Source organism: Phyllostomus discolor, chromosome 14 (genome assembly GCF_004126475.2).
Source record: "Phyllostomus discolor isolate MPI-MPIP mPhyDis1 chromosome 14, mPhyDis1.pri.v3, whole genome shotgun sequence".
Classification (NCBI taxonomy): Eukaryota; Metazoa; Chordata; class Mammalia; order Chiroptera; family Phyllostomidae; genus Phyllostomus; species Phyllostomus discolor.
This window is the reverse complement of record NC_040916.2, coordinates 47963609-47982288: the sequence shown is the minus strand read 5'-3', so window position 1 is coordinate 47982288 and position 18680 is coordinate 47963609. Positions and strand designations below refer to the sequence as shown.

At 40.7% G+C, this 18680-nt stretch overlaps 2 protein-coding genes and 1 non-coding gene across 25 annotated transcripts in view; 1 reads left to right on the top strand and 2 right to left on the bottom strand.

The window, feature by feature from the left end:
- UBAP2L (ubiquitin associated protein 2 like) overlaps positions 1-9001 on the bottom strand; it is a 46556-nt gene extending 37555 nt beyond the window's left edge. For 14 of the 19 annotated variants that reach the window (XM_036015375.1, XM_036015379.1, XM_036015378.1 and 11 more), the window contains exons 1-4: positions 8878-9001; positions 3945-4074; positions 2368-2445; positions 1728-1838 (exon numbers count right to left, since the gene is read on the bottom strand). In XM_036015375.1, the coding sequence (XP_035871268.1) occupies positions 1728-1838; positions 2368-2445; positions 3945-4034 (279 nt within the window). In that variant the 5' untranslated portion in view covers positions 4035-4074; positions 8878-9001. Of the gene's footprint in view, positions 1-1727; positions 1839-2367; positions 2446-3944; positions 4075-8455; positions 8708-8812 lie in introns of those variants that run through there. The other 5 variants (XM_036015376.1, XM_028502543.2, XM_028502548.1 and 2 more) reach the window with 5 other exon arrangements.
- A 228-nt stretch (positions 9002-9229) lies between these two features.
- C14H1orf43 (chromosome 14 C1orf43 homolog) lies at positions 9230-18670 on the top strand. 5 transcript variants are annotated; one of them, XM_028502549.2, is made up of 7 exons: positions 9230-9518; positions 9918-10019; positions 14194-14311; positions 14523-14576; positions 15692-15858; positions 15944-16002; positions 18054-18670. In XM_028502549.2, exons 1-7 carry the CDS (start codon positions 9453-9455, stop codon positions 18247-18249), a joined length of 762 nt encoding a protein of 253 aa, XP_028358350.1. In that variant the 5' UTR covers positions 9230-9452; the 3' UTR covers positions 18250-18670. The 5 variants fall into 5 exon arrangements, with proteins under 5 accessions (XP_028358350.1, XP_028358354.1, XP_028358351.1 ...); XM_028502552.2 differs by having other exon boundaries at positions 9250-9416; positions 18054-18666; XM_028502550.2 differs by lacking the exon at positions 14523-14576 and having other exon boundaries at positions 9244-9518; positions 18054-18666.
- LOC114489272 lies at positions 13003-13105 on the bottom strand. The gene has a single exon (XR_003683841.1). It is a non-coding gene; the product is annotated as a U6 spliceosomal RNA (small nuclear RNA).
- Positions 18671-18680: the final 10 nt, after the last annotated feature.

Below are 18680 nucleotides of genomic sequence, written 5' to 3'. Positions count from 1 at the left end.
TTATAGGGGTGCCAGAAGGAAAAGAGGAAGAGCAACAAATTGAAAACTTATTTTAAAACACAATGAAGAACTTCCGTAATCTGGCAAAGGAAACAGACTTCCAGGAAGTCCAAGAAGCTCAGAGAGCCCCAAAGAAGTTGGACCCAAGGAAGCACACACCAAAGCACATCATAATTACATTAGCCAAGATTAAAGAGAGAAAGAGAATCTTAAAAGCAGCAAGAGAAAAGGACAAAGGAGTTCCCATAAGACTATCAGCTGATTTCTCAAAAGAAGCCTTCTAGGCAAGAAGGGATGGAAAAAAGTATTGAGAGTCATGAAAGGCAAGGACCTACATCCAAGACTACTTCATCCAGCGAAGCTATCATTTAGAATGGAAGGGCAGATAAAGTGCTTCCCAGATAAGGTCAAGTTAAAGGAGTTCATTATCACCAAGCCCTTATTATATGAAATGTTAAAAGGGCTTATCTAAGAAAAAAATAAAAAATGTGAACAGTAAAATGATAACAAACTCACAACTAGCAACAACCGAGCCAAAAAACAAAAACAAAAACAAACTAAGCAAACAACTAGAACAGGAACAGATTCACAGAAATTGAGGTAACATGGAGGGTTATCAGCAGGGAGGGGGAAGAATGGGGGGAAACATACAGGGAATAAGAAGCATAAATGGTAAGTACAAAATAGAAAGAGGCAGGTTAAGAACAGTATAGGAAATGGAAAAGCCAAAGAACTTATATGTACGACCCATGGACATGAACTAAGGTGGGGGCAGGGGGTACAAGGCAGAGAGGAATAAAGGGGAGGAAAAAAATGGGACAACTGTAACAATATAATCAATAAAATATATTAAAAAATAAGTACCAATAGGTAGTTATAGAATAGCCATGAGAATATAAGGTACAGTACAGGAAAGTGAATAGCCAAAGAACTTACAGGCATGATGCATGGACAGGACAAAGGTGGAGGGGCTGCCTGAGGGAATGGGGGATGCTGGGTGGAGGGGGTAAAAGGAAAAAAATTAGGACAACTGTTACAGCATAATCAATAAAATATAATTAAACAAACAAAAAAAAGTAAAATTAAAGTTCTCTACTAAGCACTACAGAAATATCCCAAAGGTCAGTAAGGCAGAATCTCTGTTGTTAAGGAACGTTTACAATTTGATACAACAATAAGACAAGCATCAAAACACAATTCTGATTAAGTAGAAAGAAAGAGGTCCTCCAAGATATCCCCTATCATCATCTCCAGGGATAGTCAACAGTCTGTAAACTTTTGTTCTCTATCTCATCAGAAAACTTTTACACAATGAAAAGGTATTAGAAAACGCAAAGCTGATACTGATGGAAAAGTGATGAAATAAAAATCCAGGACCTTGTGACTTTGCGCAATAGAAGTAAAATGAGTGAGCAGAAATCTTCCATGATTAGCATGAAATAGCACCTCTAATTCAGACTAACCCAGGCCTGAAAACGGTCACTAGCATAGAATGAATAATTTATTCCAGGCCATTTAGAAGAGACTGATTTTTATCTGTTTTCTCCTATTTATTGTACATTAATTTCAAGTATTTGTAATCTGCAGCAATCTCCAAGGTAGTTCCCACTTCTACTTTGAGATTAAGTACTCTGCTTTAAGATGAGTTACCCCATTTGCTATTTTTAGATTATTACTAGCCTCTAATCCAGGGACCCACTTTCTAGAACACTTTATTAGCATTATACCGTATCTGGGTTTCCTTCCAGCAGTACATTGATGGCTCTGTTGACATCTCCATTGCAGTCATGCAAAGCAATGACACATTCATCCTGGTTCTTGCCTGTGATATCAATCAACTGAAAAAGAAAGATCAGCAGTGATCATGAATAAGCTTGTACTTCCCACAAAAGAAAACTAGGTGAAGAAAAGAGAGAAAACACCAAGTGATTCTCAAAGAACCAGGCTTAAAAAAGCAAAATATGCAGAATTTTACCTGTGACCAAAAATAGAGCCAAAAGGATTTACATACAAAACAATCCAACAGTAAAGCATCTAACAGAGAATCAAAACCAGAAACACACAGGCTTCAGTATACCACAATTTCCATACTTCCTAGATGCCACAATTGCTCCAAGTTGCTATAAAATGACATCGATAAAGTCATTCATTAAACAAGAAGCTAAAATTTAGACAAAAACCTCTGAACAAGGTATCTAGCCAAAAGGATACAGTAAATCAAACAATAAAAGCACTTATTTATCAGCTTAATCTGTATTTCAGGTCATAGCTCTTTTAATACTTACAGTAATAAATGCCTCAGTAGGTATTTATGCATTAATCCTGGTATTTTCCCCCATAGCTTACACCAAATTAGCAATTACTCACTTGTTTCACCTTTTCCTCAAAGTCAGCATCATTATGGTCCGAAATCATCTGTGCAAGTCGAATTTGTTCCGCAGTGGCCTAAGAATTCAGACAAGTTTTAAAAATCATGATCAACAGACAATAGTTTACAGAAATAAGACAGACTCTACAGTCCCTCTTATTTCTTTACCCCCCGACCCAATTTCCTTTTCCTTGTTACACAGGACCAAGTAATAAACCACTAACCAGCATTTAAGATGCTTAAGTCAGCCCTGACTGGTATAGCTCAATGGGTTGAGCATCATCCTGCAAATCAAAAGGTCACCAGTTCAACTCCCAGTCAGGGTACATGCCTGGGTTGCTGGTCAAGGTCCCCAGTTGGGGGTGTATGAGAGGCATGCAACCAATCAATGTTTCACACACATCTGTGTTTCTTTCCCTCTCTTTCTCCTCCCTGTCCCTCTATCTAAAAGTAAATAAATAAAATCTTTTAAAAAAGTAAAGAATAAGATGCTTAAATCAGCACAATGACAAAAAAAAAAGAACGCTGCCATTATTTCACTTTACAATTCCTAAAAAAGCAGGAAGTTAATCCACCAATGTTCACCATTAAGGAGGCTTTCATACTGGGAATCACAGCACCACTTTGAAACATCTACATTCACATTAATTCACATTAATGTTTGCAAAGTCATGTGCAAACCCTGTTCCTGTTTCTGCAATGACCAATGCCACCCTCGTATTCCTAGATCTGACATAATGACTGAGAGTAGACTCAGTATATTTTTTTGGATATCCAGTATATGTTTATAAGATACCACAAATGTACTGTTCCAATTAAAATTTTAAACTACTTATGTACTAAAATTCTGCTAGAAATTCACTTGGAAGGAAAAGTCAAGAAAAATGACTGAGAGGAAAATTCTAGTCTTATATATTTAATTTATCTGACCATAACCAAATAAGGAGTAAATTCGAATTATATAACAATCAACACCAAACTGGTTATAGAAAACAAATCATACCTAAGTTAAACTTTAAAAAAAGAAACAAAAACAAAAAACCATGAACCACTGTACCCAGGAGGCTAATTTACTCCTTAAAACTAAGCAATACTCTACGATGTCTCGTTTGTTAGTTTTGAAGGAAAATGTCCTCATGGAAAAGGAAATATCCGATTAGGCCTCAATGAGACCAGAGAGGAAGATAAAAGTTAGGAAAAATAAAAACAAAAGACAGGACAAAGATGGTGAGACAAAGGTAGGCTAGAAAGATATCAAGGTGGAAAGTCTAGGAAATAAGAAATGTATTGCTAAAACAACCCAGATAAAAAGGAAATGCTATCTTAGTCATACAAAGCACAAGAGCCATTTTTTTCAAAGCCTAATAATTCAGTATTAAAGAAAAAGCAGGCACGTTATATCACAGCACATCATTAACAGTTATTGGGCACCAAGTAAAACAAGGAAAGGGCTAGAAAATCAGAATGAAGAACCGGAATCAATAATCCAAAGCACAGAATGATGCTGCATTGAATGGAAATCAGAATCAACCAGCAACACTACCACTGGATTCATATCCCATGGGTTCCCCTTTACCTGTGGCCGCTGCTTGTGCTGTGTCTGGTTTTGGTTTTGAGGTTGTTCCCAGTTTCCCCGGGCTCGGTTAGTGCCCACCGATGTCATCATTTACAGTATATACAAATAACAGTATTTACAAGGTAGAATACTGAAAGATTAAAAAAAAGTTTAGATGTTAAATGTGGGCAAAATGTTTTCAACCCCTTTCATCAGCACCCCCATGAAACATTTTCATTATCTTAAAAAAAAAAAAACAAAAACGAGAATCCACCTGTGCTTCAGACAGATTTAGTTTGATAAATTCCTCATGGAACTATGGACGTTAACATTTTTGTAAAGAAAAAAAAAACATATAAAGCATGTGTTAAGTGACAGTTTTGTTTTTTTAAAGTTACAGGAATAGTTTGGTTACTAGTCCCCTACAAGCAGGTTTTCTGAAGTTTTGCTATCTTGATAGTAATTCAAACAATGATAATAAGTCAAAAGCCTTCTATATAGGTAAAAATACCTAAAGTCCTTTTGACAGAAGGAAAGATAATCAAAGCCTGGAAACAAAAGTCTTCCAGGAAGAGGATTGGTCTATAAACCAAATTTAAAAAATTTTTAAATACTGTATTCAATCTACCTTACAACCCTTTAACTTGCACGTGACCTCCATCATTTGGAAAAGCACAAACTCAAGTCTAGCCTCTTTCTCCTGTAAGGTTCTCTCAGTGTGTTGTGGGGGCTTCCATAGCCTTTTACAAAGCTTGTATTAGCCCTAGTTACTTTACCCAAAATCTCAGTTTTCTGGAAAATAATTCCAACACATTGCTTTTGCAGCTGCTTCTGTTAGTCTCAAAATCCACAGTTCCAAGAAACCGGAGTTACAATGAACCTCTACCACTCACCTTAAGGTATTAAAGAATCCTGGATTTATCCCAAACCCAAATCATCTAACACAAGTTTTATTTGGAAAAAAGGCTTCTGGGAAGTAATTTTAAACTTGAGACATTACAAGACAAGAGTCACACACAACACATAGGACCTTCCCTAAACCAGCTGTTTTTGTTCTAACACTTCTAACAAGCATGGATTCTATAGAATTTAAGTTCTCTTCATTAACACTTTGCTTTATAATGCAATCTCAGCAACTGCATTTAGTAAACAAAAGAAAACATTCACATGATAGAGTGGTCAAAATAAGAGGTTACTTTGCATTTTTTTTCTCTTCCAAAAAGTACAAGTTTATACTTTTATGCTCTAAATTTATTTATTTGCTTTTCGTTAATACTTTATACAGAGTAATTCTAGACTGCTCAGAAGGTATTGCTGGATTTAAGGGCAAATAAGGTGGGCTTCTGAAGAAATATGTGAGGATTAACTATTAGGAAAGTGAATTTCACCTGTTTCTTGGTCACAAAGAAAGCTGACTTCCTTGGGGATAAATTCTTCAACAAGTTGGGTCAATAGGTTGCATAGGTCTTTGATTTTTAATGCAGTAATTAAGAATTCTACATCTGCCCTGGCTAGTGTAGCTCAGTGGATTGAGCATGGGCTGTGAACCAAAGGGTCACTAGTTGATTCCCAGTCAGGGCACATGCCTGGGTTGCAGGCCAGGTCCCAGTGAGGGCCACATGAAAGACAACCACACATTGATGTTTCTCTCCCTCCCTTCTCTTCTCTCTGAAAATAAATAAAATCTTAAAAAAAAAAAAAAAAAAAGAATTCTACATCCTTTGCCCTGGCTGATTGAGTGCTGGCCTCTGAACCAAAGGGTCGCCAGTTCAATTCCTAGTCAGGGCACATGCCTGGGTTGTGGGCCAGGCCCCCACTGGAGGTGGGGGTGCACCAGAGGCAACCACACATGGATGTTTTTCTCCCTCTCTTTGTCCCTCCCTTCTACTCTCTCTAAAAATAAGTAAATAAAATCTAAAAAAAAAAAAAATCTCCATCTTCTATCACCAAGTTTTAAGGAACTAATTTTTAATCATTACCCCTCCCCCATACAAGTGCATACACAAAGGCATATAAATATTTCTTGATAGTACAGGATTATTTGCTACACAATAGTCCAGTTTCCCAGGCTGGCATTATTTTCAAGTTTCAACACCTAATAAGAAAAAAATTTTTTTAAAAAAGAAACTTTTTTAAACCAAGTACCCCTAGATTAAAATCAAAGCAAAAAAATAAAAGTAGAAGAAAATCGTCCTGGCTGGCATAGCTCAGTGGATTGAGCGAGGGGTGCGAACCAGTGTCGCAGGTTCGATTCCCAGCCAGGGTACACGGCTGGGTTGCAGGCCACAACCCCCAGCAACCGCACATTGATGTTTCTCTCTCTCTCTCTCTCTGCCCCCCTTCTTTCTCTAAAAATAAATAGAATCTTTAAAAAAAAAAAAAGAAAATTGTTATGGAAATAATTGGCTATAAGATGTAGTTTCTAGTATTGGGGTAGCCATTCCGATAGCTTACAACTATTGACTTTCTACGCCATGTATGATTTTCAATTTGTGAGCATGATTTACACTACAGCTATGAATTGTATGACTAGCTAACTCTATGGATAACTGCATATGCTGTACTAATTGATGTTATTAAGTCAACTTGAAAACCACATAGTCGGGAAAGAAAAAATGAAATTCTCCTGATCACTCTTGCTATTAATTTCTATTTTTCTCTTACAAGTGCTTTGAAAAGTATGTCTAAGAAAATTTTACCATGTAGGCAGTAAGAACACTGAGCAACAAGTGATCTGGGATGGATCACTGGAGGGCAGAAAACTAATGCCTTTTAACAGCAAGCAGAGCCATACACCCAAAGTTATCACAGTGGAGGTGAGGAATCTTGTTAAATTTTCTTTAAAAAAATTATATATATATATATATATATATATGTTTAAACGTCCCTGGCTGGTGTAGCTCAGTGCTCTGAACCAAGGGTTCGCTGTTTCAATTCCCAGTCAGGGCATATGCCTGGGTTGTGGGCCAGGTCCCCAGTGGGGGCCACATGAGAAGCAACCACACACTGATGTTTCTCCTCCTCTCTTTCTCCCTCCCTTCCCCTCTCTAAAAATAAATAAATAAAATCTTTTTTAAAAATGTTTAAGGGAGATAGGTGAGAAGTATTGGAGACCAAGGGTCTAGTGCAGGAACAAATACAGGTTTCAATACAGGAGTGCCCTTGACCATATTCTAAAAACCAGCTACTTAAAAAAATAGCCAGAGAAATTTTACAGGAAAAAATAAATAAATAAAGTTAGTATTTATTGAGTGTCTACTGTGTCCAGCACTTTAAGAAATACAAAAGCAATGTGACTTAGTTGCTACCCTCAAGGGGCTTACAATCTGAGAAGCAATTCAGAAACTCTGAAAGTGAACTGGGGTAAGATTTACTACCTCTAACAGTGTCACTAACTCCACTGGATGGTTTATGTTAATGACCACTTCCTCCCCTTCCCCATCAACATGAATCTAATATTTAAAAAGAGTACTTCCCAGTTAGGACATGTTAAATAAGGAGGAGCTTTAAAAAATCAAAAACAGTACGTTTTAAGGCCTTTCATCATCAGTTTACATACCAAAAATACTTCCTGTTCATAACGGAAATAATCACTGGCATACTCTAATCTGTAAGGACAATGGTGTAGGATCTCAAAGCAGTTTTATCAACCCATACACAGCCAAAACGTTTCAGTTCTCTAGTAATGCTAGTTGTCACTGACCCTCATCATCTCCCAGCAAGTTACATCAAATATTCCCCAAGCAAGATATGGGCGGTGGGAGGTGGATGGGGAAAAGACAAAAAGGAATTTCTCCATCTAATAATCAGGGACAGTCAAAGGCAACACGGTAACAATAACATGAAAAACGTCTATTACTGTGGTGTTTTTCTTTCCACAATACCCTACACCAGAGGTGGCTACAATTCAAGAATGATGGAAAAGGAGCAGTCCCCTGTTTGTGACATCAGTTTGCAAAGCAAATTTAGGGACTGCCCTCAGGGTGAAGGGTCTGAAGAAATTTGGAATTCCTGTCCCATTATGAAAAGAGTGAACAAATATCCCAGTGCTCTAGTGCGTCCCTTAGGCGTAATGCACTCGATGGGGGCCTCCATGTCCAGCTTCCTAAATAATATCATAATTGCTTGGGGAACCCCAAACTACAGTATTAACAACAGAAAGCTGAAGACAGAAGCAAAACATATATTCCAAAAGCTGGGGCGGTGAGAAAAAAGGAAGGGTAATAAGAGAAGCTGACAAAGAAGCTAGAAACGGAGAGGGGACGCAAGCCCACGCGTGGAGGATGGGAAGCTCACCCGCTCAGCGGCGCCACATCTCCTCCTTACCTCCCACCCGGAACAATTTAATCCCCCGCACTCCAAACTGAGGGCCACATGGGGGAGTTTGGGGCAGCTCCACCCCATCACCCTCCCTCCGCTCCGCCACCCCCAAAACCAGGCCGGATCCGGATACGAGGCCCACAGAGGGTTGAAAAAGGAGAAGGCCCCCTCGTCTTCTCCACAGGAACCGGCCGGGGTGGAGAGGGCCCTACCTCAGGCGGGGCCCAGGCCTCGCTCGCTCGCGCTCTTTCTCGCTCTCCCCCACCTCAGGCTCTAGCCGCATGCCCCCCCCTCCGGCTGCCCCAAGCCCCGCCCCGGCCACGCTCCCAAATCGAGGCCCCGGCTCTGGTAAGGCCCACTAGGCCGCGAACCCAACCATAAACAAAATCTCCGGCAGCCGACTGGGGGATGGGGCTAGTAGCCAGGGCTCGCACGACTGAGGGGGATGTACAGTGGGGGAACACACGGTGCGGGGGGGCCTACCAAAGGAGGGGAACACGGCGGGGTAGGAGAGAAAAAAGGGAGGGTAAAAGGGGGAATCGCGGATTTAAAGGGGCCGCGGACAATACCCGGCCCCGCCGCGCTGCCGCTGCTACCGCCGCCGCCGCCAACACCGCTGCGCTCCCAACTTTACCTCAGTCTCCTCCACACTGACACCCCGGGCCGCGCCGCCCCTGTCACGTGATATAAGGTTCCCTCCTCCCCGCCCCCATCCCTCCTTTTCCCTCTCGCGCTCGCGCTCGCGCCTTCCCCCTCCCACTTGCCTTCCTGCGTCCCCCAGCACGTGACACGAAAGGGACGCGCACGCAAGCGTGCGCGTGCCGCCGCGCCACGAGACACCTCTCTCCGGCTCCGCGTGTCCCTCTCCCCACCGCCTCCTCCACGGCAGTCACGCCCCCCCACCACGTGACCCACTGCGCTGCCTGCGCTTCCTCTTACTGGTGTATTTCCGCGAGTCGGCGATCTCCGCTCCCGGCTGCCATTGCGTGCCTGAGTCACGTGATGGGTGAAAGCGGGAAGGTGTCGTTCTTCTTTCCCAGAACTCCCTAATCCGCCATGTTTTCTGGCCGGGTCATCCTTGGTCTTTCCCCGTAAGGAAATGGCCGGGGAGCTTCGGGGGACCAAGGCGCCTTTGCCCCGGAAGAGCCCGGGCTGACGAGGCAGGGCAGCGGGGTAAACTGGAGCAGTTCTGCGCGGGGTAGGGAGGCCATGGCGTCCGGCAGTAACTGGCTGTCGGGGGTGAATGTCGTCCTGGTGATGGCCTACGGGAGCCTGGTGAGGAGATTCCCCTAACCCATTCCTGATGTTGGGTGTGACCCCGTGGAGCCCCTCCTCGTTAGAGACCCTGCCTCGTATGAGGCACTTTCCCGTCCTCGTTATCCACTCATTCACCTACGCTTTTTCTGGGTTTTGACTCCTTTCGTGGGCGTATACTGCCCCACCCCGGTCGAGAATCCTCCCACTGAATCCTAAGGCACTGACCCCCCCACGCCTCCGCGCTCCTCGCTTCCTTTTACACACCCCATCTTTGATGGCCTTGCTGCTCCAAGTTATACCCCTGAAACCTCCCTGAGAACCTGAATCTGGGGATCTAAAATGAAGGCATGATTTTTGCTTGTTTTCACTGTCTTTTTATTTAAGATTCTTTATGTTTCTTACATTTTTTTTGGACAGGTGTTTGTACTGCTCTTTATTTTTGTGAAGAGACAAATCATGCGCTTTGCAATGAAATCCCGAAGGGGACCTCACGTCCCTGTGGGACACAATGCCCCCAAGGTAGGTCCTTAAGGCACTGGATAGGCCTGATTCTCCAGATCTGTTAAGGCGCAGAGTGAGATTTTTTTTTTGCCTTTGGAAATGACTTTTAAGTTCCTGTTTCCATGTCCAGTTACCCACGTGCTTACCTTAGTAGATTGAGCAATAACAGTTAGCTTGGGGCCTGGCTTACCTGTTTACTGCTCTGGCATAGCCTGTAGCTTACCCAGGAACTTTAGTTTTTGCATCTGCGGAATGAAGAGCTTGGATTAAAATTCCCAACTTTTGTGTTGTTTCCCGCTTCAGCTTAAACTACCCTGTGTTTTCTGTTTGTTCGTTTAAATTTTGTTTTAGAATGGGGTGAGGGTGGTAAAATTAGCCCCAGCATGATGAAAAGAGTTGCCTCCACAGAATTTTAGATTTCTAAGAGCTCCACAAATCATCTAGTTCCAACTTTCACGTTAGAAACTGAAACCTAAAAAAAGTGAAACAATTTACCCAGGCATTTTAAAAAAAGAGAATAAGCAAGTGGTTTCTTTGTCTATCTTCACTTCTTAGGTAATTGCTTGCCTTTCCTTGGCCTGGTTATTTATCTACTGATGAAATTTTACCTCTATCCCAACCTTTTGCCTGAGTTCCATGCTTGTATATCCAACTGCCTACCTAACATTTAGATGTTTGATAGGGAGGCAAGTAACATGTAAGACGTCTAAATCGCAGCTCTTGATAATCCACCACCAACTCCATCCTGCTGTTTCTGTCTTCCACTTCCCAGTTAAAGGTGCCTGTTGGCCTTACCAACCTCCTTTTGTTTCTCCCTTTATCACTGGGGCCTGGCTACAGTGGTTGAATTTCCCACTGTTACATGTCCTGTTACTGTGACCTAGAATGATTTCTAGTCTTCACTTGACTAGCTCGTTTGTTCTTTAGATCTTAGCATATTAGCTTAAATTTTATTTCCTCCAAAGAGGAGTGCTTATTACCTATAGGTCATCCTCTTTGTTTTCTGATAGTCCCCTGATTTTTTTCTAGATAGCATTTTACTACAGATTTCCTTTAATGTTTAATTTTCTCTACTTGTTTAATGTCTCTCACTAAATTATAAGCCTCAAGAATGCAAGTACCCTATCAGTTTTGTTCACTGGAAAACCAGGTCCTACACATAATAGGTACTCAATAATTTGTTTTAAGTGAAAAACAGGTTAGTGGGAGCACTAGACCTAGTATACAACTCCTCAACTCCTAAGCCAATGTTCTTTCATTAACCAGTGCTATTAACCCTCTCCTCCATGTTCTTTGCTAATACATTTCATAGAAAACCTCAAGGAATGTGACATGGCCTGAAACATCAACAGTTCAAATGCCTGCTACCTCCCATGAGAGGAATATAGGGCTGGCGTCCAATATATCATGAGCCAATCAAAACTTTTGACTACTGTATTTTGGCATGTGTAGTGTGCACTTTTTTGCCCAAATTTTTGAGGGAAAAATAAGAATGTGCATTATTTCTGGATAGTACTAATTCCATATCTATATAAATGTTTTTAATTCTTTTATTTATGCTAATGCATTAAAAGTATAACTAGAAAGCAATAACAATTATCTGTGTACAAAATAATACTCTGGAATACAATAATTGGTTTTGTTTCCAAATATAAATAAGTTAATTGAATTAAAAATTGAAAGTTTTTTTTTTCCTGAAATTTTGGGCCAAAAACGTGGGAGCACATTATACCCAGCAAAATACGGTATTTAGGAGCCCCCTGGACTAGAAGAGACCAAGGTTCCTTTTGCTCTTAAAAATTCTCTTTATCTGAATCCACATCCAGTGTCGATGGAAGTAAAAATTAGTTAAACCACTGTGGGAAATGGGCATTATCTTGTAAGATTCAACATATACTTAATCCACAGCCCAGCAGTTCCACTCCTACCATAGAGAAATTAATTTTTGTTCATGTGTACAGAACACATGTACAAGAATATTCATGGTAGCATTCTTTATAATGTTTTTAAAAAATTATTAATCCAAATGTCTTCTTGGGAATGGCTACATAATTATATATTTGTATTTTGAAATACTATAAAGAATGAAAATAACCCTGGCTATATAGCTCAGTTAATTAGACCAAGGTTGCGAGTTTGAACCCCCAGTCAACGCACATACAAAAATCAACCAATGAATGCATAAATAAGTGGAACAACAAATCAATGTTTCTCTTTTTCCATCCCTCTCTCTCTAAAATCAATTGAAAAATAAATAAAGCCATGGCCAATGTGCCTCAGTTGGTTGGAGCATCATCCTGTTAACCATAGGGTTGTGGGTTCAGGTACATATGGCAGGTAGTCATTCAGTGTTTTTCTCTCGCATTGATGTTTCTCTCCCTCTCTCTGTAAAAACAATGAAAAAATGTCCTCAGGTGAGGGTTAAAAAAATAAAAATTTTTAAAGGATGAAAATAAACCGAAGATAAATTTATGAACACAAATGAATCTCCAAAATATTTGTGAATGTAAGTCACAAACAGGAATGACTCTCAGAGACATCCTGAGTAGATAAAAAGCCATTCACAAAAGAATATGTGCCATATGGTTCTTTTCCATTTATCTGAAATTCTAGAACAGGCAGAACTGTATTGATAGAAAGCATATCAGTGCAGCCTGGCAAGGGAGGTTAACTGGAAAAGGACATGAAGAACATTTGGGGGTGATGGAAATGGTACCTTGATTGGGATGGATGCATGTAAATTCACACTCAATGAAGGCTATTTAAAATTTTAAAAGACAGGTTGCAGAGGAATTCAAAAAGTATTTTTCCATTTGTATAAAATTAAAAACTAGGCAAAGTTAAATACCTTGTTTAGAATGATGTGGTAAAACGGAAGAAAATTAAGACTTGACAAATTAAGATTGGGGGGTTGAATTCAGAAATGGGCACACAAGGCTTCAAGCTCATTGGTAATGTTCCAGTTTATAAACTGGATAGTAGGTACAGGTGCTCATTTCTTTAAAACATGGAATGCTTCATGAGTTTTCATGTTATCATCCTTGCACAGGGGCCATGCTAATCTGTGTATTGTTACCACTTTAGTACATGTGCTGTTAAAGCAAACATGCTTTTGTCTTGATATTTAAAATGTACATGCATGTATTAAAAGTTACCCAAAAAATCTACTTACTGGGGCTCTAGCAACCCTCTTAAGTAGGAGACGAACGTGAAACTTAATGGGTTGCTGGTGGATAAGTGAGGAGCGGCACTTTCAGTACCTTTTTTTTTTTTTTTTAATCCTCACCTGGAAATATGTTTATTGATTTTAGAGGGGAGGGAGGAACACTGATGTGAGAGAGAAACATTGATCAGTTGCCTTCTGAATGCACCCTGACCAGGAATGGAGCCCACAACCCAGGCATGTACCCTGACGGGTAGTCAAATCTGCAAGCTTTTGGTGTATGGGATGGTGCTCCAACCAACTGAGTCACCCAGCCACGGCAAGTACCTTATTAAATTTTATACCATGTATATGAGTTACCTACTTAAAAGGTACTGAAATGTGCTCTAGAAGAAATTCTGTAGAATTTCCGTGGTCCACCAGAGAGATGATAGTTCCCAAATTATTATAAGACATACAGGACTCCTTATAGAATTTTAGAGTAGATTATGACTTCTAGTTGCTGAGTTTTTTTCCAACCTAGGAAGTTCTTTATAGTACCTAAACAGGAGTCCTCTAAGTCCAATTGAAAGTCAGAAATAATGATGCTGTAGAGCTTGAGGGAATTCTGGCAAGTTAAAAGATCTAACTTAGAGACATAGTTTGGAGAAGTTCTTAAATCCAAATCCCATTCTTAAATTTTTTTTTTAAGATTTTATGTATTTATTTTAGACAAGGAAAGAAAGGGAGAGAAGCATCAGTGTGTGGTTGCCTCTCGCACAACCCCACTGGCCACCTGGCCTGCAACCCAGGCATGTGCCCTGACTGGGAATCAAACTGGCAACCCTTTGGTTCACGGGCCAGTACTCAATCAACTGAGCCACACCAGCAAGGGCTATTCTTCTATTCTTGAGTCTTGCAATTTCATTAGCCAGGTGAACATTTTCTCTGCTTCTGTTGTCTTAGTTGCTCATTTGCTGTGCTCCATTTCCAGACTGATGAAAAGCAGAGTACAGGGTAAATGATTGTGTATTTTTTCTGTGTGAACAGGACTTAAAAGAGGAGATTGATATTCGACTCTCCAGGGTTCAGGATATCAAGTATGAACCTCAGCTCCTTGCTGATGATGATGCAAGACTGCTGCAGCTGGAAATCCAGGGAAATCAGAGTATGTGGCATGTTCTTGGAGGATACTTCAGTGAAGAATCCCACAAGTTCAGAATTCTTTGTTCTCAGAGTTATAACAGCTGTTTGCAAAACCAGCAACTGTGGTTCCTCTGTTATTGGATATATGACATGTGGGGAGGCAGATTATTAGCTTGTTGGAGTTCAGAGATATTTTTGAGGGTTGTGTCTGAGACCACTCTCTTTCTCAACAGATTGCTACAACTATTTGTATAGGATGAAAGCTCTGGATGCCATCCGTGTCTCTGGTAAGGTCTATTTGACCAGCCATTCGGGATCCTGAAAGCTTATTTGGGGAAGACAGGGAGGAACTGGCTTTATGTATGTTAGAATTTGTCATTTCTGCACACCCCTGGCTAGTAGGAATTTCTTAGAGTTTTGTGAGTATTGGGTAACTTTTGCTTAAGAAAATGAAGTAGGCAATTTATTTCTTTTACAGAGAGTCTGGATTTGATTTGTTCTTTAGACCTTTAGTTTCACGCACTGGATGGTGGTAGTTTACTTGTTTTTCCACAAGACAAGCAACATAAGCTTTTTTGCTGAACCAAAGATAGATGGTTCTTGAATGTTTTTTAAAGATTTTATTTACTTTATTTATTTATTTTAAAGGTTTTATTAAAATTTATTTTCAGAGAGAAGGAAGGGAGGGTGAAAGAGAGGGAGAGAAGCATCCATGCGCGAGAGATACATTGATTGGTTGCCTCTTGCACCCCCCCCACCCCCCCCAAACTAGGGACGTGGCCCACAACCCAGGAGTTTGACCTGAGTGAAATCAAACCAGTGACCCTTTGGTTCACAGGCCGCCACTCAATTCACTGAGCCACACCAGTCAGGCTTGAACATTTTTATTCTATGACCATCATCATATATTCTGTGTCTCAACCAAAACATAGTTTATCAGGGGTGTCAAATTCATTTTCTCCGGGGACCATATCAGCCTTGTGATTGCCTTCAAAGGGCTGAATGTAATTTTAGGACTGTATAAATGTAACTACTCCTTAACGGTCAAGCAAGAGCTTGGTGCTGCCACCAGGTAGAAACAAGGTGCTGGGCCAGATAAAACAAGGTGGAGGGCCAGATTTGGCCCCTGGTCCTTGTGTTTGCCACCTGTGGTTTATATCTTGTAGGATAGGTAAGTAGGACGGTAAATTGGACAATGACACTAATGTGTACCATTGGTATAGCTTTAGTTGTGTTGCCACCACCAAATGACAACTCAGACACAGCTCTATACCTCTGGTCTTCTTAATTCTTTAGAATTTCCCTCCAATTCATTCAATGGACCCATTTCAAAGTTTGGGAAATTAAATACAAAGACTAACGAATGGGAGAAGGGGTATCATTGTGCTGTTTATCTTCTCAGAGATCCCATTTCATGCTGAAGGCCGGCATCCCCGTTCCTTATTGGGCAAGAATTTTCGCTCCTACCTGCTAGATCTTCGAAACACTAGTACTCCTTTCAAGGGTGTGCGCAAGGCCCTCATTGATACCCTGCTGGATGGCTATGAGACAGCCCGCTATGGGACAGGGGTAAGTTGTGCGGCCACTTTTTCCTTCAGGGTACTAAAGGAATCCCAGACTGAGAGAGCCTCACTCTTCCTTTCTTTTCCCTCAGGTCTTTGGCCAGAGAGAATACCTGCGCTATCAGGAGGCTCTGAGTGAACTGGCCACAGTGTGAGTTTAAAGAGAAACATCACAATGCACAGAGGGACTGCTTAGAGAATATAGTAGTGCTGGACTGTTCCCACAGTGAGATGGCTTTCATAAACAATAGGAACAAACTCCAAGATAATGTAAAAGTTGTTAGGTCCTAGACCACAAGTGACAAACACAAGGCCTGCAGGCCAAATCCAGCCCTCCACCTTGTTTTATCCAGCCGGGACTTTGTTTCTACCCGGCGGGAGCACCAAACTTTCGCTTAACTGTTAAGGAGTAGTTGCATTTATACAGTCCTAAAATTACGTTCAGCCCTTTGAAGGCAACCACGAGGCTGCCCCAGTGAAAATGAGTTTGACACCCTGTCCTAGACTATTAGGACTGCCTTCACTCACATTGGAAAGCAGATGCTGCTCTACAAGCTAACAAGGGAAACTTCTACTTCTGTGTGCCTTTTTTTTGTTTGTTTTTGACCCAGCTCTGTAAAATGTCAGAATTGGTATTAAAAAGACATTTTTTCAAAACACAAAGATTCCTTCTTTTCCAGGGCCCTCCTTCAGTGTGCCTTGGTTTGATAAAAATAAGAATGAAATGCCACCCTTTTTTTTTTTTCTAAACCACTTAAAGCATTAGTAACCCTCTTCTGAAACAAAGGACATCACTACAGAAAGGAATCACGATTTTTGTCTGGGAATGTTTTAAATATATACCAACATTCCCCTGGCTGGTGTAGCTCAGTGGATTGAGCGTGGGCTGTGAACCAAAGTGTCACAGGTTCAATTCCCAGCCAGGGTACATGGCCTGGGTTGCAGGCCATAACCCCCAGCAATCGCACAATGATGTTTTTCTCTCTATCTCTCTCCCTTCCCTCTCTAAAAATAAATAAAATCTTAAAATATATATATATGTAATATATATATACACCAACATAGCTTCATTATGTTTGTGCAAATGTAAAATGAAAGGGTAAAGAGGGAAGTCCAATCTAGAATAAAAAGTTAACTGCCATGAAAAGAAAGAATACATGTTTTCTGCTGTGTTGAATATGGAACTTCTCAAACAATAGTGTGTATGTCCTGTTTTTTTCTCTGTTCCTAAAAATAAACCACTTGTTCCTAAAGATAAATGGTCCTAGCAGAAACTACTTACACAGGTAATGGAAATGAACATGCGGAGAGGATGGAAAATGGTATTTAGTCTTGAAGTCAGGGGGCCTGTTCAAAATTGTGGTTGGTTGGTTGGTTGGTTGGTTGGTTGGTTTTGAAAGACAAATACCATATGATTCCACTTAACTTGAGATGCCTAGAGTAGTTGAATTCATAAAGATAGAAAGGAGATCAGTAGTTGCCAGGGGCTGGAAGGAAGGGAGAATAGGGAGTTGTTTAGTAGGTAGAATTTTCCAAGCTGAAGAGAATTCTGGAGATCAGTTGCATGGCAGTATGAATGCACTTAACACTACTGAATTGTAAACATTTAAAAATAGTTAAGATGGCAAATTTTGTTTATTTACTACATTTTTCTTTTAATGTAGTCTCTCTGATTTCTAGCTTCTAGAAAGGTTCAGTGGGTATAGTGAAAATAATATAGGCTCTGAAATCTGACAAACTTAGGTTTGACTCCCAGCTTTCTGTCACATACCAGCTTTGTGACATCAAGCAGGTTACTTAATGGACTTGCAGTTTCCTAACCTGCTAAGTGGTGGTGACACCACCATGAAGGGATATTGGGATGTTAGTAAAGTAGATGTTGGTAAAGCACAAAGTTTAATGTCCTAACATGTAAGTAGTACTCAACAGTTAATTTTTTTCTGTTTGACATTCTGATTACAAGCACAGCAACTCTATGGGCTGGGAGTATATTAACAGCATACACACATTAGGTGACTAAGAAGAATTAAAAGCTTTAAGCATAGTGAGATGAAAAGGTTGAGCCAGAGGCAGGAACCCAGTGGGAAAATTGGTTTCTCTGGTATTTCTAAGCTACCACATGGGATGATAAATGAGCCTTGAGTTGTCTTCTTCCATTAGTCCTTATCCTGTTTGTCATGATCTGCCCTCTATATTCTTCAGGGTCAAAGCACAAAGTGGGAACTCGCAGCGACAACATCAGTCAGCAGCCAAAGACCTAACCCAGTCTCCTGAAGTTTCCCCAACAACCATCCAGGTGACATACCTCCCCTCCAGTCAGAAGAGTAAACGTGCCAAGCACTTCCTTGAATTGAAGAGCTTTAAAGACAATTACAACACACTGGAGAGTACCCTGTGATGGTGCAAAAGGACTCTTGCTGTTGATGGAGACAGACTGAATTGTGCTTGCCAGGCACCTGTCTGGCTCAGGATGTCCAGACTGGATCAGCTGAAGCTCACATCGTGTCCAGAGGTCTTAGAGCTTATGCCTAGAGGATCATTCTCCAAGTCTTTCTTATGGCCAGTTTCAAAACATCAGTGAAGACTTTTACTTTCCCTTGGTAGCCCTTTTTTCTGGAGTTGAATTCAGATATTTTTTTAATGTTTCCGTCAAGCTTCCTTTAAAAATCCTCACTTGGTTTTGATCATAATTCATCTGCCCTTGTCCAGACTATAAATAATCCCAAGGGTGAGAGAATCGGGGTGACAGGACAAGAATGGCCAGACTGATGCTCTGGTCTGACTTCACAAATTAATAAAATGAACAATTAAACAATAAAGCATATGATT